The sequence below is a fragment of the Vicugna pacos genome, chromosome 21 (genome assembly GCF_048564905.1).
Source record: "Vicugna pacos chromosome 21, VicPac4, whole genome shotgun sequence".
Taxonomy (NCBI): Eukaryota; Metazoa; Chordata; class Mammalia; order Artiodactyla; family Camelidae; genus Vicugna; species Vicugna pacos.
Window position 1 is genome coordinate 5,074,228 of NC_133007.1, and position 23,463 is coordinate 5,097,690.

Consider the following 23,463-nt stretch of genomic DNA (forward strand, 5'->3'; position numbering starts at 1 on the left):
TCAGATGTTTACATCTGCGTTAGATTGTCATAATAATGATCCCAATGAATCAGGACTGCCAGTGTCCACACCCCGTGCAGTCCCTTTCCACATTGATTCTAGGCTTGGGGTGTGACTTACAGGCCAAGGAGACATCAGCAGAAGTGACAAGCGGAGGCTTGATAAGCACTTGTGCCCTGGGACTCACCCTCCTGGAGAACTTCCACCATCACATGAGGAAGCCTAGTCTCGTCCCCTCGGGGATGTAAGACCACAGGGAGAGAGAGAAAAACCCAGCTCCCAGCTGACCTGCCAGGGAGTGAGCCCAGGCCAACACAGTCATGAGAAACAATAAATCATGTATCTTAAAACCATTACGGTTTAGAGCGCTCTATTACACAGGGCCACCTAAAGACACCCTGCCCCCTTTAAGTCCTCTCCGGGGACTGCCTATCAGAATCGCCGACACGCAGAACAAGCCAGCGCAGAGGCGGCCGTCTGTGTTTTCAGAAGGCTTCACGTGAGCCCGGGAGGCACACCCCTGACCAGGAGTCACTGCCCGCACCGTGCCAAACACCTGCACACAGAGCAACACCGGGAGCTCACAGGGGCTAATCCCCACGAGGCCTCCACGGACAGTTAGAAAGGAGCAGAGACGACGATCTCACCGGACCCGCACTTGGGGCTCCAACGACAACGCCCACGCACGGCCACAACGGCAGGAGCCTTTCAGCTCTGTAATGTGAATGGCTAGACACGTCTCTGGGTTCAACGCTTACTGTACCTTCCACAGGCTTCCTCTCTATCACAGCTCTCCTTGAAACAAAAGCGTCTCAAGGGCTGAATCCAAGCCCCCTCCCCTTTATCATAACGGGCATCTTAAAAAGACTTTCTAGGCTTTCTAGATTTTTCTTAACTAGACTTTCTAGGTTTTGAATCCCAATTCTGTCACTTAAAACTGTGTGATTTGGGGCAAGTGATCTGATGTTTTCCAAGCCTCTGATTCTTCATCTGCAAAATGGAGATAATAAAAGTATCTGCCTTAACAGAGTTCTCGGGAGGGTTAAACGTGTTAATGTATCTAAAAGGCCTAGAACAATACTTGTCACATTGCAGCACGTGATGGCAAATGCTATATAAGTGCTAATATTCTTATAAATCACTACGTGCTTGGTGACATTCATATACCCTGAAACCAGGAAGGGGCTGCTGTCCCCGTCCAGGAGACCACACGCTCTAGAGGGAGGTAAAGGGGGCACCGGGGACAGAAGCCAACTGTCTCTGTCCTCACTGTCAGATCAGCTAACCCTCCTCGGCGACTGTGTATCGGGACCAGAGCTCTCACATCCAGAGACACATAATCAATGTTTCTGCATAACGATACCAACTGACCAAATCTATTACCGACGCTCACAGCCTTCTGCCACATTTAGTCTTATAAGTTTCTGGGGGATGAGGAGTAACTAACATCAGAATTCCCAGAGCTGGAAGAACGCTGCAGGGCAGGCTGACAAGGCGTGCGGTTAGCAAAGGGGCCAGAAAGCCACGGTCACAGTGTCGCCTCCCCACGTGTTCCTACTGACGATACTGTCCCCTCCCCAGGACAGTAAAACACAGCCATCTGTGTAGGAAGAATCAAAGCTAGAAAACGTGTGCTAGCTGATCAACTTAAAGAGTGTCTGTGGACCTCCTCTCCCCTAGGCAATCCACTCCCTGCTTTTCTATCGAAGTCGGTTATTCTTTCTGCCATTTATTTTGAACACATCTCACTGCCACTGAAAGAAAGATTCTTCCGAAAGGCCTTTGCAAACAGGCTGGATGCTCACCATAACCCTCAGAGTTTAATCAAGATAAGCCAAAATCAAGATTTACAATCTCCCAGCAAACTACAGAAATCCAGTGCAAATGAAGAACTGGACCCAGAGAGAAACACATTCTCATCCTGTCACTGTCCAAAGCCACAGGAGCAAATGAGAAAGAGAGTCCTTAAACATAAAAAGCCCCAAAGAGAAAGAATGAGAGGACACAAAGGCAGGAAGCCCAGAACAACAGGAGGACGCCTTACTTAGAAGTCATGCGCTTAGAAGCTTCTCACAAAATGCAAACCCACATCCAGCCTTTCTCGCCACGGTGAGTACAGGCTGCCCCCATTTGGATGTTAACTTCAGCCACGTGACAGAAGCATCTCCGGTTCTATGATAATGTGCTGAGTGTGGCGTGAGACTTATCAGCCTCTCCATAATCAAACAGCCAGAACATCAGAAAAGGTCCCAGACGTCTAAGCGATACAGAAAGATTCCAAATTATGGTGTATGAGGAATACGCACACAGAACTCATGAAAAAGAGAAAGCTTTCATTCTTTCTTTTGTCACAGAGGGAAAAGTTCGCCACTGTCCTTAAAATGAGTATCTCTCCTGTCACAAACACCAGTGCTCTTAGGTGACGAGGCGTTTTCATAGTGATTGACGACAGTGCCAGACAAACTCGAACAAAATTTCCTTGTACGATAGTGAAGAACGGCGGCGTTCTTAAACATCTTGCTTCAGTTGTTTCCTCTTGCTAATATTAAAAAAAGAAATCTTTTTGTCAAACCAAAGAAGAGGTAAGAAAGAATACGAAAAAACTGGGTTGATTCATTCAAACACTCTCCTTTAAAAGGAGAGTCAGAAGCAAAATGTTTCCACCGCAAGTACAGAGACTCAAGTTAAAATTGTTCAGCACTTGAAAAACGTTGGTGAAGTTTACGTCCCAGGATACACATACAAGTGCATGAAAGCATAAGAACAAACATCACCTGGGCAGCGAGAACACGATGACCTTCCTTCACTTACTAAGAGGACACGGGGGAGCAGAGCAAAGCCCCGCTGCCTGTCTCCCACACGCGGCCCTGACTTCAGCAGCGGGACCACAGGCCCCAGCACGGCGGTCTCCCTGCATGCTGCACGAGGAGGAGCTAACTGGCTACGTCGACTTCCGGGCGCCCACCTGCAGCACAGGGCTGTTGTCAAAGTTGTAGGCACTGGGCCTGCCTTCCAGGGTTGAGAAGGCCACGTTGCCCCCGGTGAGAGGGGAGATGTCGCTGAACTCGTCCGTGCACAAGGCCTGCTGCTCGTCCCCGCCCGTCCGGATGAAGCCGCGGCTGGGCTTGGCGTAGGTGCTCTCGCAGGAGCCGCTGTAGTACTGGTACGGGACCCAGGGGCCGTCCTCCCGCGTGCGCTTGTAGATGGCGAAGCTCTCCGGGCGGCTGGTGTGGAACTTGAGGCGCACGTATGTGATGTCGAAAGCCTTTCCTGTGGGACAAACACATCAGAGTTCCTAAGTCATGTGCATGAAGCAAAGAAACAGGATACGAACCACCCGTGCACACTGGACCAGTAAGGTGCCACGACACACAGGAGCACACGACACACTGGCTGTGTCCCGTGGGCTATGCGAGGCCTGGAAACGGTGCACGCTTTCCTGCAGAAATGGCAAGTTACAGTGGGTTCATAAGCTGGCTCGGAAAAGCCTGTTTACGATGTGTGTTGTTGAAATTTTGTTTGCCGTGAAAAACGGTAGCATGTATTAGATCTGCACTTACACTGTTAAAAAGAAAAGTGGATGAAAAGGTGCATTTATTCTTAATGCCGGTGCTTCAGCAAAAGCTCACTCAACAGATAGAAAGTATCTACTGGCTTTCTAATGAGTCCTCTGGGCACTTCCAAGATTTTTAAAAACTCATTTTTTCAACTCATTGTGATGTTACTTCTTGATGCAGGAAGAATGTCTTCAGTATTCTTCCTCTCATTTACCGGCTAAGAAAGAGCATCTGAGGAAGAGTAAAGGACAGTGACTGAGAGATGGGGCAGGGAGCAGAGGAGGAAAGAAAAAAAGAAAAAGTCCTGCAGTAGTTGAACAAAGAGATGAAAGAGAGACGAGAAAGGCAGTTTAAAGAAACTGTGCTCAGAACAGCATCTATGAGCGCTGAGCAGGGAATGACAGCAAAGGGGGGGCAGCCAGCGGGCTGTCGTCCCCCCGGAAGAAGAGCCACCGGATCAGACGGCTCCCCGAGGCAGCCAGAGCACAGAGCAGAGACGGCGGGGGCAGTGTGGTTGTCAGCCAGCATGCTTTCAGGTGGGTAAAAAAGATAACATGCAGCTGTTTTTAATCACCATTCACTCACACATTGGGTCTTTCTATCGCTGACAATGTCTACACTTTGCCACTTCTACGCTTCAGTAAAGATCACCGTTTGTCAACAGGTGTTTACTGGGCACAACTACATGCTAAGCCCCATGCTGTATACTTTAGGGGGCAGGGTGTGTTAGACATAAGGGGTCCTTGAACTCAGCGAGATTATAGTCTCTCCTGCCCAAGTGAATTACCTTCAAGGAAGAACCACCATCCAAGTGCACAGAAGAGGAACTCCTGCATGGGGCCATTCTCACTTCCTCACACCCACCCATCCCCAGGGGAGAAGGCGGGGTGCTCATGCGTGGCCTGGAATCTCCTGAGCGCTCTCCTCACTGCCCACCTGAGTCCCCTCTCCTCTCCTTCACTCCTTAATGCAAGACAGCACCTCTGGTTCTGTGCAGGGGGGCTGCTGCCGCCCCACTACTGGATCCAAGACTAAGTGGGTGAGTTCAGCTGGGGTGGGGGTGGGAGCAGAAAGCCCATGTAAGCCATGTGCCCAGGCTGTTCTTCAACCCAGTTTTAGCTCTAATACACCTGATACGATCAGCCATATCTGCCTCTACTTCACAGATGGTCCAGATCATAAACAAGGGGTTTGATGAACTGTCCCCCTATTCATGAAACACACTCACACACATAAGGTCTTGAACATAAAGGTGTATGGTATGATGGAAGGAACACAGGGCTGGGAACTGTGAGACCCAAATTCAGATCCTCGTTCTTTCAATGACTAGCTGCGTGACTTCTGCTCCATCATTTTCTCCTCTGTGAAAATGAGGGTGATTATCCCTGAGTCACCAATCTCCAAGAGTGGTTGGAGGGCAAACTAAGACCCCACATTTATTTAATTAATTCTAGAACTCTATACAAATACAAGGCACTATGATAGGAGGGTTCAGAAGAAAATTCCTCAACTAGGACTCTGAGTATGTTCACACATAAGTGCCTGATTGTACAAGGGACCACCTGCTACAGCTGCCAAAGAATGTAACACCAATCTGGATCTCCTTCCTACGATGCAGCACGACGCTCTGGCTGGACACAAGTCATGCAAATACAGCTTAGAACTCTCCTGTAAAAAGTAGGCAACTGTATCTCTTTACTGTGTCGAAGATGTAAGGACGTCACCTTTGAATGAGGGCGAGGCTATAACGCAGTATGTGTGGCATTCCAGAGACTATCTAAAACATTCTGGGATAATAAAACAATTCTGTTTCACTCCTGAGTAGGTGGCTCGGGATGTTCAAAGGCTTACACGCTAATCTGTGGATTACAGATTACCTCTGCTCTTCTATTCTCTGCCTACACTTCGGCCATCTCATTGTTCTTTAGCAACCCAGCCGACAGGAGAATGGATCAAAGGTGAGAAGGGGAAATGGATCAGGGTATCCTGTGTCCCAGACCAACATCTGCATCACAAAGCCACACTCTGAGAGAAACACATCTGTGGTCACTCGCTGTTGGCGCAGACACGGAGTGATGGGCGTCAGAACATCAGGAAAGCAACTCCGCTCGTGTGAAACTCTGAAGCAGCCTAGCCTGTTGGTCCTGGCCCTACCTCACCACGCCTCGTCACAGCTGCCTTTTTCCTGCTAACCCACAGCTACAGCTGAGAGAGGAAAAGGGCTCCGTGGCAGTCTGTAAAGGCGGCTCACACGTCCCACACAAGGTGGCCATGGGCGTGGCCTTCAGAGTTGCAGTCAATCCAGCAGTGGACACAGATCACTGCAATTTTGCGTGAGGACCACTGAGACAGGGGAAGGCCATGATGTTCTGGGAGCATGGAGGAAAGTCACCTAACCTAGATTTGTGAGGTCAAGAAACATGTTCTAGAGGAAGTGACACCTAAATCCAAGACCTGAGCAAGGCAGAGGAATTAGCTAAGCCAACAGAGGTCAGCTGTCCAGGCAGACGGAACACCATGTACAAAAGCCCCGAGGACACGGAGGAGTGGCCACTGGAGGAGTCAGAGCTGTGCAGCGCAGTCAGAACTGGAGAGGAGGGGTGGCAGACGAGCCAGCGGGCAAGCAGGGACAACAGGCCTGAGCCCGCATCGAACAGCAGCTTCACGTCCCCAGGCTGACGGCAAGTCCATGAAGGACTCACGGCAGGAAAGGCATGAGGAGGTCTGGTTTCTAGAAAGATCAGTCTGGCTACTGTGTGGAGATGAGACAGGACAGGACTAAAGGCGGGGAGAACAGTTAGGACGATGGGGCAGTAATTCTGGCCAGCAGTGGCTGAACTCAGAGCAGGGACTGCTGGACTGGAGGGAAATGCATGGACCGCGGCGAGACACAGTTATCAGACCGCCACAGTCATCTGGTAACTGACGGAGGGGCTGGGCCAGTGGGAGTCACTTCTGAAAGGCTTCTTTACTTCTCCCCTACTGGCATCCTGCTTCACTGTCAAAGCTCCTTTTACTCATTCCACAAGTGAAACAATTAAGAATAACATTCGGTTTCCAAGTTAAAAAAAATCAACCAGAGAGAAGCACTATGCACTGAAATTGATAACAAAGGAGGTTACGCAGGCCTGGAGGCAGGAGTGGAGGGCAGGATGGGGGCGTGAGTTTGATTTTGGACACACAAGTGTTCAGGTGTCTGTGGTCATCTGGACAAGAAAAAGTGTCTAGTAGGGAGTCGGATGTGAATGGTCTGAAGGCCCAAGAGACACAGAGTCAGAGACACAGATTTGGGATTCATTAGCCTGTGGATGCATACTGAAGATCTGGGTACGGCTGAGACCCACGAGGCAGGAGTGTTGAGTGAGCTGACTTTTGAGATCGTGCCGAGGAGCTTGAACCGTTAAGGCGCCGCTGAAAGATGACACTGTGAAGACCAGAGTGGGGAGGGCAAGCAGAAGAGCACAAGTATCACAGAAGCCAGGAGGGTCTCAAGGAGGAAAGAATCAATGGTGTTTAAATCTGCTAAGCGAGTCAAGTAACAGAATGGCGACAAAGTGTCCACTGACTTCAAGTCACACAGGGGCGCCGCTGTGCTCAGTGCGAGCGGTCCCCCGGGCAGGGATCGTGACGGGTGGGAACTGAGGATGCACAGCAGACAGGAGGTGGCGAGGTGGACACAGCGAGTGCAGCCAACCGCGTGTGACATCCAGCCAAACGGGAGAAGGGACGGGCGACAGCTGGAGGGGGCACTGGGGCAAGTGAAGGTTCCCTCTTCCTTTTTGTGGCAGGAGACCCAGGGCGGCGTTGCGCAGTCAGCAGAAAGGGAAAGACTGACTGCGGAAACGAACTTGGGGAACAAGGATGTGACTCAGGGCTGGTGAAAGGACTGGCCACGCATGGGAGGAAGGCGGCACCCTTGCTTTCTGCCCGGGTGGTGCAAATGCAAGTGACTTGGTCGGCTTTAAGGGATGGAAGTTGAAAGAGTGCTCACTGATGACTCAATTACTTTTCTGTGCCGTGAAAATCAAGGGCACCTGCTAAGGGTCTGGGGGCAAAGCCACGGGGGAACGTTAAACGGGGAATATCTGAAGAGACGGTAGAGACTAGCAGAGAGCTGCCTAGAGCGAAAGAAGGCCTGGGGGCAGGGGCGAGGCTGCCGAGAAGAGGGTGCGGACATCTTGGCGGAGGCGAGATTTTCTGCAGCAGCACTTAGCACCCCTTACAGGAGCAACGGAAGGACCGTGAGGCAGGGGGACTGAAGTTACCTCGAGGAATTTGGAATCTAATCTGAATAAATGAGGAAGCAAATACCAAAAAGAGAGTGAAAGAGCCAAGGCTCGAGCATTCTGTGCCACCTGGAACCACCTGAAACCATGTACAATCAAGAACTGAAAACCAAGAGTACTTTTCACGGCCCTGAACAGCCACAGCTGGGTCCTACCATGTGCTCTCTCACTCTCTCTCCAATCACTTCCACTTGATCTGTCCATCCTATGCACTTCACCGTTGACAAAGTGAGATCTAGTCAGATGGTAGCCGAATGGAAAACAGGACCAGGTCTCTTTTTAATCAGTCCAGAGACGCCTACTGCACTATCCTCACACCGTGCGGGCACGCAGAGGCAGACAGTAAGACGTTAAGGTAACGGAACCAAGACAAACAACTGAGGAAGTCAGTACGTGCACATCGGGGAAGCATCCCAGCAGCCAGACCACTAGGACGTCTTCCCCGCTCACCTCACGTCCACGCACCTGAGGACTTACTAAGGAGACACACGCCCGCAGGGAACTGTTTAGCTTCTCAATGTCCTACTGCCTTCCTCGCTCCCCCTGCCACATTCCTTCTGTAAACAAAAAGGCTCAAGCGCAGATGTTCAGAATGAAGCACACAAAATTAACTAACACTTCCTGCCCCGACTGCCACAGTTCATTCCGGCCGAGGGGCTGGGAGAAGGGGAGGGGGCAGCCCGGACAATGAGAATCCAGCCTTTGTTCCAAGGAATTCTGCTTAAGCCTCCTACGTGGTCAAGTATTTCTAATCTCTCTGGGTAGGGGAGAAGCCCTTCCTGTCTCAGAACTGGACTCAAGAACTAGCTGCTGGGGAACATGAATGCTCCTCTGTTCTGCGCAGCTCAGAAGAATTCCACGAGGATGTTGTGAAACAGCCTTCTTCACAGTGAAGCAACGAGCGACAAAGGCCGTACAGAATTTCACAAAACTTCAAAATGCCCCTCCGTGGCCTGAATCAGAGGAAGAGAACGAGCTCATTCTTAAGCGTCACGTTAGGAGCCACTGGTTCACCGCTGTTGCTACGTGCTCCCTCCTGAGAACCAGAAAACGACTGTTCTCCGTGCAGACCTGACCTTGAGAATAGGAAGCCTTAATGAGGTTGTAGCACAGAAAGTCAGCGAGAGCCGGGAGATGTTTAGGCTATTAAATGGGATTCTCCAAACAGCTAACACAAACAGTAGTCGCAGAAAGCAACTATTTGAAAGCGTTTCCAGTTTTGTTAGTGTAACTGCTGGCGGAGGTAAGAGTTCCCAGGGAGGCGTGTACAGCTGCGTACCAGCTGCTACTGTTCCACCTCACCGTACAAACACAGGGTGACCCAGGGCCACGCGGATGCTGAGCGTGGGGTCCTCAAGTAGACACAGACGGGCGATCAGAAAGCCTGGAGAGGAACAGCCGAGCACACACAGAGTGTGTTGAGGTGGTCTGGGTACATGGAGTCATCCCAGCTGCCAGAAGACTCAGTCCTAACTGCCTGATGAAAGGCTGGTTTCTACCACTCAACTCTCATCTTCAAAACAGATTGTTTTAAAAATCTTATTATCCTGTTCCTTTCCCTTAAATTTCAGTGCTCTTTCTTCATGGCTTCTCTCTTGCCAATTAGCTAAATGCCAAGGGTGTGTAAGGGGACAATCCCATCGGAACTCCATCTAAATCAGCACAACTTACAAATGAGGACTAAGTAACCTTTACAGCTTATATGAAAGTCATTTTTAATCGAGTTTATTAAAACAAAGGCTGTGGCATTCACAACTTGAGAAAGTATCCCATTCAAATGAATAAACAAAATGGTTCAAATTCCCTGAGTACATGCAAGAAGCACATCCTATCACACACGAGCCCCCATCACGACAGAAAGACATGCCGAGATGAGCCGTGATGGAATATGAACAGTTTCAACCCCACGCTGCCACAGGGAACTGTAACAAAGTAGGCAGATAAAAGAGAAGTGAAGATAATCGTTTTAGAATTTTTTAAAAAGCTAATAAAATTCCATACCAAAGGCTATAACAGTAAAGCTAAGAGTAAAACGAAAGTTTTGAAATTGACTGGTACGATTTGAGGGAAAATAAACCCAAAATCCCTTAAGGAAACTAGACGTCCCGTAAAGTACCAACTTTAAAGTTTAAGCCAAAGAAGACAGTTCTACTCTCTCCCTAACACCCGCTGAACTTCCACTTGGTGTGACTACCAAGTAAGACCATGGCACTAACCCAGCGGAGAAGTCCTCAAATAACAGAATTTTTCTGCCTGTGTTACTCAACTGTAACAGTGACAAATGCTACATACTCTTCAGCCAACTGAAGGGTCGAATCGGTTTGGCTTTACACACTGATTAAATGTGAGATCATCAGACAGCCGTTATGCGAACAGAGAAAAGTCTTAACACTAGAATACCAAATACTTCCGCAGGGTAATTTCAGTATGTACAGGTTACCATTAGAGGTTATAGATATTTTCCATTACTGAAACATAAGATACGTTTATCCTAATTTGTGTGTATCTCTGCCATCTTATATGAAATCTTCACCAGAAAAGACAAGCGAAATTCCAAGCCAAGAACTGGGTGCATGCCTTATTAGCCCCAACCTCATGCTTGCAGACCCAGCACCAGCCCGGATTCAGGCTAGCAGGTCACCAGCGTGCCTGAAATCCTCGCGCCAAGCTAAAGGAACGCAGCCAGCATTTACTCCCACTCGCCCAAGCTGAGGCAAAAAAAAATCCCCTCTGCTGAACAACAGAGTTCTAACTACCAGGAACTGACTGGTGTGTAAGATTTAATGGAGTCACGTGAACAAAGCAGTTAATGATAACACTAAGGAAATAAGGAGGCAGTGAAATGTAATAAACTGCATTAAGTGAAATCTATACTTTAAAAATGTCTAACCGGTGGGACATGAAAAGGAAAAAAGGCATCATAATTTTATCAGAAGCTATTTCGTGTCCTTCTTATTCCATACACTGTTGAGATGATTATTTTTTTGGCTTTCATCCATAACAGAGAGTGAAGAACTGTAAAAGAACAGTGAAAAAACTCTGGGAAAAAAAGAGTGATTCTAATACACGGTCATAATGTTGCAATAACAGACTGAGATTAGTTCTAATTAACCCTCCCCGACAGTCACAAAAAGTTGACCAACAGTGTACTTTTATTTCGTCAGTAACTACTTGCGAAGTGAATTTAAGGGACAGCCCGCCATGACAAAGCTGCTTGGAATACCCAGCCCTTCACTGTGCCTGAATGCCTTTTACTCTCCAGCTTAAGCCCTCATAAACTCAGCCTCCTACTCCCCCAGATCATATACTGTGTCTGTCCTCACAGAACAGTTACAAACGTCGTAACGTATCTTAGATACTAAAATGTCGTTCTTGGTTTCCACCGCTGTGTAATTCCTTACCACAGCCACCCGTTAGGTCCAGGTTAACAGCCATGTCTGCTCTTGGTAACTGCAAGTCCATATTCTTCCACTCATTCTGCAAATATTTACTGAGTTCCTATTATGTCACTGTCCTCAGCACTGGGGCTACAGCAAAGAGTAAGACAGACAAGGTCCCAACTTCGTAGGGCTTACAGCGCAGCAGGGAGTGGGGGTGGGTAAGGGTTAGACAGAAAGCAGAAGTTTTAAAAATGTGTGTCTCAGATGGTAAATGACATGGTGAAGTATAAAGCAGGGACAGAAAGTATGGGAGGAGTGCCACTGAATGCACTGTCATCAGGGATGGCCTCGCTGATGAGGGTAAGGTGACATTCGAGGGGAGCACTGACGAGGCGGGGCAGGCGCCTGGGGGAGGACCATCCCAAGGAGCACACGTGCAAATGCCCTGAGGCAGGAGTGCTGGTAGTTTCAGGGAGTGATGATGAGGCCAGCGTGGTGAAGCAAGAGCGAACATGGAGCAAAGCACGGGGGACGAGGCCAGGGAGGCTGAGGGGAGGGAGGGCCTGCCTATCACGCGGGCCTCTAGGCCACTGTAAGACTTTGGCTTCTCGGCTGAATGAGATGAAAACCCACGGGAGGACTTTGTACAAGGGAGTAACACGATCTAACTAGTATTTTAAAAGGATCACTCTGTCTGCTTTATTGACAAAAGACAATGGAGGGGAGTACAGAGGAACGAGAGGCTAGTCAAGGGGGCTTGCCATGACCCAGGCAGGAGATAACAGTAGCCTGGTCCAGGGTGGCGGTGGTGAGCAGTGATCAGATTCCAGCCGTATCTTGAGGGTAGAGCAGACCAGTTTCACTGATGGACTGGATGTGGGACAGAAGCTGTGGCTTAAGCCACAGCTAATAAAGACATGTTTTTTCCAAGTAATTTTGCTGTAAAGAAATGAAGTGGTAGATGGCGGGGAGAAAAGGGGGTTCAAGGAAATATTATTTTTTAAAATTGGAAGTCAGTCATATATTGTGTTGATGAGAATGATCCAATGCAGCAGTTAAATTTACACTGAACAGGTAAGGACCTTCTCTGGTGATGTAGATGGATTACAGTGGGTTAAAGAGACTCACTGTGGTCCCAGTAAAGTTCTTTGAGCCTTCCCAAAGATTCCCCTCAAGAAAGAATAATGGAATTAATGGGATCACAGTAAATATCCAGATTAAAAAGAGTGATCTGGTACCCAAACCATTAAAAAACCCACAGGAGCCCGGGAAGGCCCTCCCCAGGAGAGCCAGCCCCATCCCAGCCTTTCCTGCTCCACTGGTCCCGCAATCTGACTCGCAATGAGGTACCAGACTAGCGGTTAGAATCAACAAGAGCTTCTGAAAAAATGCAAGCTGTCGTGCCTCATCCCCAGAAGTTCCATTTTGACAGGTTCTGGGTGAGTTCCCCAAATGTGCATTGTAAAAAGCACCCGAGGTGACTTGTGCACGATTACATCTGAGGTAAGACTGCCCTGCTGTAAGCTCTTCCTGTTTCTGGCTGCCCCCTGTGAAGACTCAGGTGGGCAAGGCTCTGCCCCTGGTGCTGCTCTGACCTATGCACTCGGACACTCATGAGTGGTGACTTGCACATGTCATGGACCTTAAGGTGAAATTTATTACAAGTGTTAACTGCAGGCATGAGCAGTGAACCAGAATAACAGTGGTCTGCCTTCTCTAAGACACACACATTTGTTAAACTCCACAGGGGCTGCTCACTCCACACCCACGGAGGCTGGGGACGACTGGACCAGCTGGACCTAAGTTCTGCAAGGTTTTTCTCCATACCAGTTTCCTCCGTCATTCAGCAAGGATCCTCCAGGCCCTACTTCCCAGGCAAGGAGAAATGTGTGTTTGAGTTTGAGAAAAGCCACCAACTGCTCGTGGTTTCACAGGGCTATTCTTTTCATGCAGATATTGACCAAAATTCCCTATAATCCAAATTCTCCATCCCCTCTGGGTCTCTGTCCTTTCCGACTCCTCCCAACAATTACTAACAGTTAATAAAATGATACACCGCCAGTGACAACTCTCAATGGCAAGGAACAAATCTGGAAGCAAAGAGTTAACTTCTGCTTCAGTACACTCAGAAAGATAAGAAAACACTTTTTCTCCTTTGTCTAGAAGCCTAGACTTGTTTAATCCCAGTCTGTGTCGGGCAGTGTTGGCATTTTCAGGGAGAGTGTTACATTCTGTTGGTTAAAGACCAATGTAGAAATATTTACTTTTCAGAGAAGAAATTTCAGGTATTTATTTTAAAAACACACACATTTTATGTGTGTGTGTGTGTGTATATATATATATATATGCTTAAGATCAAAGAACCAGACATCCATATTGGTATCAGAGAGATGGGGGAGGGGAGGGAAGGGAGGGTTGTGACTGATTGAAGAATTATTATAAGACACTTTGGAAATTCAGACTTGATATTCTAGATTTTAAATCCTCTCACAATATTCACACCTGATCTATAGTGTTCTTTTCATTTTAGAAATACTTTAAGGTCACTGATCCCATCTCCTTCCAGAATCAAGCCTTAAGACACACTTACAGTCATTTAAAATCTAAGACTGGCAAACTGCAGGCTACAGACCAGTCTAGCCCATCGTCTGTTTTTAGTAAAGTTTTAACAGAACAGAGCCATGAACATTCATTGCACTTTGTTGCTGGTGGCTTTCTGGCTCCAAGGGCAGAGCTGAGCAACTGTGACAGAGACAGCATGGCCTGGAATATCTACTGTGTGGCCCTTTATGGAAAACATCTGCTGCTCCTGATCTAAGATATCAACTATAAAAACAAAAAAGTTCTACTAAAGCCTTGTCTACCTCTGTCCAGCGGGCCATCCTATTTTAAAATTTAAAATTAAAAGTCTGAACTTTTCCCCCAAGGTCACATAAAATATGGAAGGACGAAGTCTACATAGAAAATTTTCAAGATTAATAACAGTTCCAATCCATTTGATACCTAAAATTACTTTGTTTATTGTTTCCTAGGAAAACTATTATTTCAGATGAACAAAAAGATCAGCAGTAAAAAAGAGAGGGGATGGAGATTTAACTCATTTCAGAAATCAGATCTGTAATAATAACCTTTAGCTCTTACACAGTCCCCTAGGTAAACCAGACACACAGAAAGACTAGGAAAACAACACCGGTGGAAAACGCAGCCCCATTTCCCCAGCGGTGCCCCCTCTCAGACCCGCCCCCGGTGGAGACGCAACAAGCAGCAGGCGTGAAAGGAGGAGAACTGATGAATCAGCTCCACAGCAACAGGAGCCGCGGCAGCAGCACACAGTGATGCTGAAAACTGCAAATAAAGTGGAAAACGCGAGCAGATCCCATTTGGGTCCCGGCGAGAACGTCCCTCCCTTGTCCTCTGGGTAGGAGTTCAGTCCTCCACACAGGCTTCCTTGTGCTTCAGCTCTTCTGAGCGGATGGACAACTCACATCACGAAAATACCCTGCCAGCTGGCACCCCTCTCCACAAGCGACTGACTGTGAGCAGATGCCTTTATCAGATAAGGGTAAACGAATACACCCCCTTCATTTTTCATTCATTACCCGCCTCTTTGCAGAGGAAAAGAAATGCACACTCTACACGCTATCTTTTAGAGACAAAGTTTGTGCTCTTCACATCCCTTCATCTCGCATGGGCTGTGCCTGAACTGACTACTGCGTTTGGGATTATATTCTGTCCCCCAACAAGTATCTAAGACGTGCGCCATGTCCCTAGATTACTGGCAAACAATCCTGCACTCCTGATGCACGTATCTGTTTGCTTCCCCCGATGACTTAAACAAGCACCCAGTACTCTCTAGCACAGCCTTAAGGGAAAACATTTGACAACCCACCACAACAAAGAATCAAAACTTCCAATCGGAAGTCAATTAAAAAGATGGTGCACTTAGTGTTCTAGACTAAACAGTCATGTTTAAATATACTTTTTCTAATTAAATCCCCTTTTCCTTAACGTGCATTAAAATTTCAGAGGCTTATTTGTTTTACATTTCTCTCCAATTAGAAAGCAATACATGAGTTTCAACGTCCCTTTTCAGCAAGGAGGAACTTTTTGTGATCACTCCCAGAGCTATTTTACAAATTATGCATTTGCCACGTTCAGAGGAGGGAAAGGGGAAGGCCACCTGACACGTTATTGACACAGTGCGCCTCGGGTAGGTGGGTCGGAGTCCCTGCACTTCAAAAACGTGAACCTTTCTTATCTGCTTTGCCTTCTACATGGAGAGCAAATATTTAGCAGTGATATCAGAAGAAAAGTTCTTCTAACCCATCCTTCACCATATTTCAGACAGACAGCACTGAGTTCCCGCCCGTGGGAGTATTTCGCAGGCACCACAATGGGACTGTTCCACCTTTCTATTTACATTCTGGACAGCAGCCAAAGTCCTTTCGAGCTCTCTTTGATCTGATGCCAGAGACTTGGTATCCAACACCCACCTAGAAGAAGTTCCCGCAGGAGCTCTGCCACTAAAGAGGAGCCAGGAAGGAGCTGGAAATATTCTATAAACCCACCCTACACTGTAACGCTCCCCAGTTACTGAATCCAGTACAAACTCTTTAGACGTGTTACTGCAAGGCATTCCTAAGTCTGAACAATTGAGCTTCATTTTATGCCTCCAGACCACATCCTAAAACTCTCCAATGTAAGCTGAAACCTCTGTGCCAGTCTCGCCATCTGTATGCCATGCCTTACTTCTCAGTCCTTCGCTGACCTTCAGTTCTTCCAAACCCTACCTATCTTTCCAGGTTTAGTTCAAGTGCCACTGTCTACACAACACTTCCAACCTGAGTTATCATCTAACTTTTTGGAACACACAGTACTTATGACCCAAATCACATAATTCAGTCCTTGAGTATTCACTCCTCTGTGTAAGTTTCTTTCTCCCTTCAAGAGTTTAACTTCTTTTTTATTGAAGTATAGCTGATTTACAACAATATATTAGTTTCAAAGTTTAACTTATTCAAAAGCAAGTAATCCATCTATACTTTCTGGATATCCTCTACGGTAGGATTTTTCAAGTTTTTCTGACCGTAACGCACAGTAAAAAGACACTTTACATTGCCAACTCTCAACACACACACACAACTGAACTCAAGTTTGATTAAAAACAACAAAATTCTACCTACGAGGCAATCTGATACTCTATTCCATTCTCCATTTCATTTCTCAGAAAATGCTCGTGACAGCTCACATAATTGATTTTATGACATTAGGAGGCTGTAACCTACAACCTGGAGAACACTGCAGAATTCCTCGGGCACTGTCCTTGGCACAAAACAGGTGCTCAATAAACACTTGTTTGGTGTCGGTTGACCCATCCACTGCACACAACAGGGCAGAATTCTGCAACGGAAGGATGGTCTCTAGATACTGACATTAAGCTGAAGATGATGCCTTTCAAGATCTTCCAATTATTCGAAAAACAAAACATAAAAAAGAGCCTTTGTATGTGGCAGCTTTTAACAAGATCAAAGAAAAAAACCTTTCCTAAAGCTGAAAGGCAAAAACCCCACTCATCAGCGTGGCATCCCTAAGAGGACCAGAAGCCACCAGCCCAGCCTGAGCTCATCTTTCTTCACAGCCCTGGCTCCAGGAGAACTCCTTCAACCGCCAGCATGTGATAAGCCCTCCGGGTGGCAGCAAGCATCCCCTCTCTGTAGGGAGGGGGACTGATGCCCAGCGCCGGGGGCTAGACGCTGTGGAAGAGGAGACATCTGGGCACTTCTTAGGAAACTCAGTTTCCATGTCTTATGTTCATGGCACTTCTCTCCTTGGATTATCAGTCCCTAAAATTATCTCATTTGTTTTGTCCTACTTTGTTTATATGAACCCTCCTCTCCCCCCCAAAACACACATACACTCCACACACACACACACACACACACACACACACACAGGCATGAGAGTAAGCTTTTTAGGACCAGGACTCTCGTCCCCTGCTATCCCTTTATTGTGAGGTACATTTCTGTTGTTGCCTTTTAAAAGGAGAGAAATGTTTGACTTGTAAAGTAAGCAGCAAGCCAATAGGAGACGGTCAGTGATTAGGTAAGTCCAGTTTATTGTTTGGTTCATTCGTTCACCAATTCGTTCATTTCGCAAAGATACCCTAAAACCTACCGTGTGCCAGGCAATGCTTAGGTACTGAAGACACAAGGGTGAAGTAAGACTCTGTCCTTTCCCTGAAGGAATTCCACGGAAGACACAAGTAACTGAAACACCAAGCGAGAGAAGTACTGAGCTAGGGAGCAAGGAGCAAATGTCCATCTATTTCCTCATCCATAAAAGAGTTTTGACAAGATAATGCCCAGATCCAAAAAGCTTGATTCCACAATCTCACATATCAGCGACACTTCTAAGGCTACCTCCCTCACCAGATCTTTTTAATATTTTCTCTTCTTATGGTAACATTCTAGAGAAATGTTAAAATGCCATAGGAACTGATTTCACAAAGACAAATGACATCAGAGGCATGAAATAGCAGCTGCTTTCCAATAACCTCAGTTCTATAAAGACTTCAAATAATTTTCTGAGCCTAATACAATGCTTTTGCCAATATTCTGTGCTCAGTCAAGTCCTATAATCTCAGGTCAATTTGCACTGAATAATCCACAAAGGACAACAAAAATTAAGGTTCCATTTTTAAGGTTACAATCTCTCTGACTGAACAAAGGGTTCTCAAATAGTTGCTTCCATCTTTTGATGAGAAAAAAAATAACTCTTGGTTTCTATGACCACAAAAGATGAAGCAGTTCAACCTCCAGGCTCTCAGCAAATCCTCAAACATCTCTGTCCACCTCCAGCCACGAGGGACAAATGACACATAGTGTTTTGGGATAATTTCTTCAGTAGCAGGGAAGAATGGATTTTCTGCTCTCGCTTCTCTCACTTGAAAAAGTAACCGTCTGGATCCCTTTGAAAATTAGCCCAATCTGCAAAACAGTGGAACCGAACTGAACTCCCACCATGATTTGGCTCATGCATTCTTCCACAAGTTTGGAACAAAGACCCCATTGACTTACGCACGTGGGCGGATCACAATTGCGAAGCAGTCATGGGGCACACACCGCCCAGTGATCCCACCCCGGGAAGTCAAGGGAGCCGTCTCTAGGTTTTTCTCCCCGTTTTCCTTCCTTCCACAGCAACGTAACTTCAAGTCCACCATGTAACACAGACGTGTGATTTAGCATAAAGCAGGACGGTCTGCCTATTTTTAAATAAGTAACAGGCATTACATTTTTTTAACTTGCCTGCTTACACTTATGTGCTGTTTCCAACACTTTTGAGAGCTCACCTAAAAGGCTAGACTAAGTGGACACATGCTAAGGGTCAAACACTCCAAGCGCTTAAGTGTCCGGTGAGAACCTAGAAAGAAAAATATTACCATGAGAAATGAAAGGAATATGAAAATGGGAAAATGGCTAAGTGGTGAAACACAAGAGCGAAGGGACAGTATGAACATAAACCGATTTTCACCAGTTTTCTGTATCTGTAGAATTGATAAAGCATGTTTAAAACCTTTTTCAGTGGCACCTACTTTTTAATTTCCAAGCACACAGAGACTGCCCAAAGTGATGGAATACGTAAGGATGAATGTGTTCTCTGCCCTCATAAAGTTTAAAATCTCGTGGAACCACAAATCCAAGGGCAATACAGAGAAGAATGCATGTGCTACATTTTAGCAAAGGCATAAACAGGGCAGACTGATTCCAAATAAATGATTCCAGAAACTTTTATAAAGCAGTTACAGACAAACTTAGATTTCTTCTCTTGAATAATTAATAAAATACAAGTGGGTGGTTTTCACAAAACCGACCAATATAATATATATCCTTAACAGCATTTTCTTTCAGTGCTTCTCCTGGTGTTTTAGTTTTAAGAATACTCACATTGAGTAAAATGCCTGGCATTGTCACTCATAATGCCAGAATAAAAAAAGGGAGCATTGTGAGGAACCCACAGAAAATTTAAATGAATACATGTACAGATAAGGACAGAGACTATTTATAAATACCATATATGCCCGAATATAATAAAAGAATTTCCTCCTTAAATTATCTTTTCAGAAAAGGGAGAGCTGCTCTGTATTCCCGTTCTTATAAATCTTCCCAATTATTTCATTTTAGACCACAAATTACTGTGAGGAAATCAAATCAGCTTGAAATGACCTCAAACAATACAAGTTCTGGATACTTACATAGAACACAGAATAAAAGGTTTTTTTGTTTTGTTTTGATTTATAAGAGGCAAAAAAATTGACCCAGGTTTATGTAATTATCAAAGGCAGGTATGGCTTTAAAATTAAAAGTGCTGAATACTACTTGTTATGGTAATCTGTGATCTCTGGTGTTACTGTTTGCTGAAGGCTTAGATGATGGTTAGTATTTTTTAGCAATAAAGTACTTTTAAACTAAGGCATGTACCTTCTGTTTTTTTTTTTTTTTAAGATATAATGCTACTGCACACTGGGGATGGAGGAAGATGGGGCTGATCCTCTGAGGACTCCAGGGATACACCCCGTCCCATCTGGCCCCCTCAGGAGCTATGGCTAAAATAAGTGTCCACACTCCAAGTTGTGCCCGTGTATATTTCATCACTATTCAGTGTAATGCTCTCTGGAAATGAATAACCAAAGATGGAGGATACTGCCTAGAAACTGTAGAAACTATCTTGTTATCTTAAATATCACCTGTGGAAAACATAACCAACATAACAAACCCCCCCTTTTTTTCATTTTCACAGCACTGTCATTACTCAATAAGCTATCCCTTTGTTACGTCCACAGTAGTAAGTGCATTTATGTTCCATTCAGTAGAATTCCGTGGACTCTATTATAAAGACTGGTAACACTGGTTAGTACTTTACACAAAATCACCTGATGTGCAGCTTTTCAAATTCTGTAATTTAATTTGTTATCAGTCCATTAAATCTGATTAGGCTCTTAGGAGCTGACTTATGCTAACCGAAATGATTTATCAACATAAACAACCACACGTTCATTTCTGAAAAAACTATTTTTGTCAAAACAATAGGAGCAGATATCTGCGCAGGGCAAGTCCTCACAGGAGACCAAACCCGAGCTCGTGAAGTTGCTTGGTTAGCAGAGAACAGGAGCAAATGCGAGTGGACCATTTTCAGGCCACAGTTCTGTCAAATTATGGCAAACTGCCCTTCTCTGTTATAGAGATACTTCTCTCTCAAAATAATCAGACCAGTTGTCTAAAATTAGAGCACTCTCTCTCCCAAAGAATGGGACAAAGATTGAAGTTTTTACTCTTTATTTCTCCCTTTTCAATACTCCTTACATGTCACTGAAGTTTCTGCCATTACAGTTTCTTACACCGATTGTACATCATGATCTCACGATGTTGCCTTTAGTCACAACATAGAGTGAGTCCAAATTACTCCATCTGCTAGGCTTCATCTTCTCACTCTGACTCCAGATTTGGGGATCTGAGGATCTTATCTCATTGCTTGAGTCTGTAGACTTAATAAGTGCATTTAAAAAAGTAATTAACATTCCAATGTGATACCTGTCTTTTCAGTTAACACCTTCTCTCCAGATGCAGAAATTCAAAGGATCCGTAACTAGTCAAAAATAAACAACTATGATAAAGTCCTGTTAAGAATAATCTTCCTGAACTATTATCTTTCATCATTTGAATCTGAATCTAGAATATCAAGGGGAAAAGTATATTAAAACACAGAAACACAAGTAAACAAAAAGCAAAGCACAACTTTTAAAGGTTAAGAAATAAGTAACACCAGAGTTGAATAACTTTTGAGAGAACTTTATTGCCCCAAACAAGTGAACTCCAAAGAGATAAGAGAGAAAATTGGTAAGAACTAGTCAGCATGAGCAACTAAGAAAAGACACAGCAGAACAGGAAAGAAGGGAAAAGGAATTCCTGCAAATAGTCAGCACTGTCCCCCACTCAAAATGACTCAACAGGATTACCTCTGGGATCGCAGTGTGAAAAGAAAATGCTACAGAATTATCCTGCCAGGTACTTCAAAGAAATCCCCACTTCCCCAAAGTTTTCAGCAAGTGTACCTAACTTTCAAAAAAAAAAAAAAAAAGGAGAAATGGAGGAGCAATTTAGGTTTGAGATTGTATTTTTAGGTCCTTTCTTCTGTTCTCTCTAAATCAGAAAGAAGCAACCCAAACTGTTCCTCTAAGTACCTCTTAGTTACACCAATTACCAAAATGAACTCATCAAGTCCAACCCTGGCCTTTCAGGCTACTTCAAAAAACTAGTGAAAAGGCCAGTGACTCGACAGGTAACAACTAAAATCAGTAGGCCCTTCTGTAACTAGTTGGGCGTGATCTTAAAATACTTTTGTGCTTAAATGTTTATGACAAGGCACTGGATGGCTGGTGGGGTTCAGGAATGAGGGGGACACACTTGAGGCTCCAAGAGAAAAAATAATGTTTTTATTTTTGCATGTGCACAAATGTTTTGGATACCAAGTGATTTTGTCAAAATTTGTATCAAGCATTCAGTATTCAAACCTATAACACTGGTTAGAAAGTACATTCACATGGTGAGCTGACAACTGAGAAGGCAGAAAAGCAGGGGAAACAAGTAAAGACTGCCTTTGCTCTAACACAGTATTAGATGCAGTAGCAGTAAGGTCCAGGCACTGTCTCATCCTAAAGGTCTACGATGGTCCTGAGGCAGGATGTGCTGATGTGTGAAGGTTGGCGCTCAGTCATCGTAGAACAAGGGAAGATGGAAAAAGGTTAACCCCTCCTGGCTTACCAGCCCAGCCCCCAGCATGGTTCCACTGTTTCCCCAGGTTGCTGGACAAAGATGGCAAAGGATGATGAACAAATGAATAGTCATCAAACATGCTAATGGAACAAAATATTACTGAGGTGTTTTCCCTCATGCTTCTCATTTGACATTAAAAAAAAAAAAAGAATCCCATGACAACATTCTTTTTGTCCTTACTGCTAAAAAACAAATGATAAAAACTCAGTTAGACCAAATGTCCTTCCCTACTCAGAGATAAAGGCAAATGAAAGGGAGCTGAAGGCATTAACGTGAAGTGTCCCTGGCAATCACAAAAAAAAAGCTTGGTAAGGACAGAGCCTTTCATAGGGTGAATAGATGCTTCATTTCCATCCTTTGTTACTACTGTAGAGGCATATTTATAGATTCACTGTTGGAAAGGCCTTGCCAAGGAAAGCAAGTTCTCTCTTTATAATAGCTGTAAGATCTGGGAAAATGACAGAATGAAGTTTTATGATACACTGCTTATGACAGCTGCAGAAGCATTTATAGAAATTGGCCAGACAACACATTGTCGAATCCACTGATTTCATATGTCCCAGTGTGCCAAGAGATTAGGAAACTGTTACTGTTTTACCTCTTACCCTTCCTCTCTACACAGGAGACAGCCAAGAGTCACAAGCTAAAACATTTCAGACACCCAGAATTTGACGATTTGTTTTAAAGGAAATGAAATGTTTTAAAACTCTCCAAGTATATAAGAGTTTACCCTACCAAGTGCTTGTAGCCATTCATTCCAATGCACTATACAAATTAACACCATACCTGAAATGGCTAACTCCAGAAGTTGTAAATTCCTTATCTTTGGGGAAAGACAGAGGAGGCCAGATTGTAGCTATCCAAAATGAGCAAACAAGATGGTCCACTGGGATGTGTGGGAAGAACATATTAGAAACTATATTTAGTTTTGTCTTATCCTTCTAAACTTTCCACTTACTGTATTTGTAAGATACATAATATATTACTATAGCCTACATATGTTATCATTTATAAAAAAAAAATAAGAGAATACTATGAACAACCAAATGGCAATAAATTGGACAATGTAGAAGAAATGGACAAGTTTCTAGAAATATACAGTCCACCAAAGCTGAATCAAGAAGAAACAGATCATTTGAACAGATCAATCACTAGAAGTGAAACAGAAGCAGCAATAAAAAAACTCCCTGCAAACAGGACCATATGGCTTCACTGGGGAACACTAACAAACATACAAAGAACAGTTCATACCAGTCCTTCTCAAACTCTTCCAAAAGACTGAGAGGACGGAATACTCCCAAGCTCCTTTTATGAAGGCACCATCACCCTGATATCAAAGCCAGACAGTTCATACCAGTCCTTCTCAAACTCTTCCAAAAGACTGAGAGGAGGGAATACTTCCAAACTCATT

At 45.2% G+C, this 23,463-nt stretch overlaps 1 protein-coding gene across 1 annotated transcript in view; it reads right to left on the reverse strand.

Moving 5' to 3' along the window:
* LAMC1 (laminin subunit gamma 1) overlaps window positions 1–23,463 on the reverse strand; it is a 119,026-nt gene that overhangs the window by 39,462 nt on the left and 56,101 nt on the right. The window contains exon 2 of the mRNA XM_006211776.2: window positions 2,966–3,270. Coding sequence (XP_006211838.2) covers window positions 2,966–3,270 — 305 coding nt within the window. The remainder of the gene's footprint in view (window positions 1–2,965; window positions 3,271–23,463) is intronic.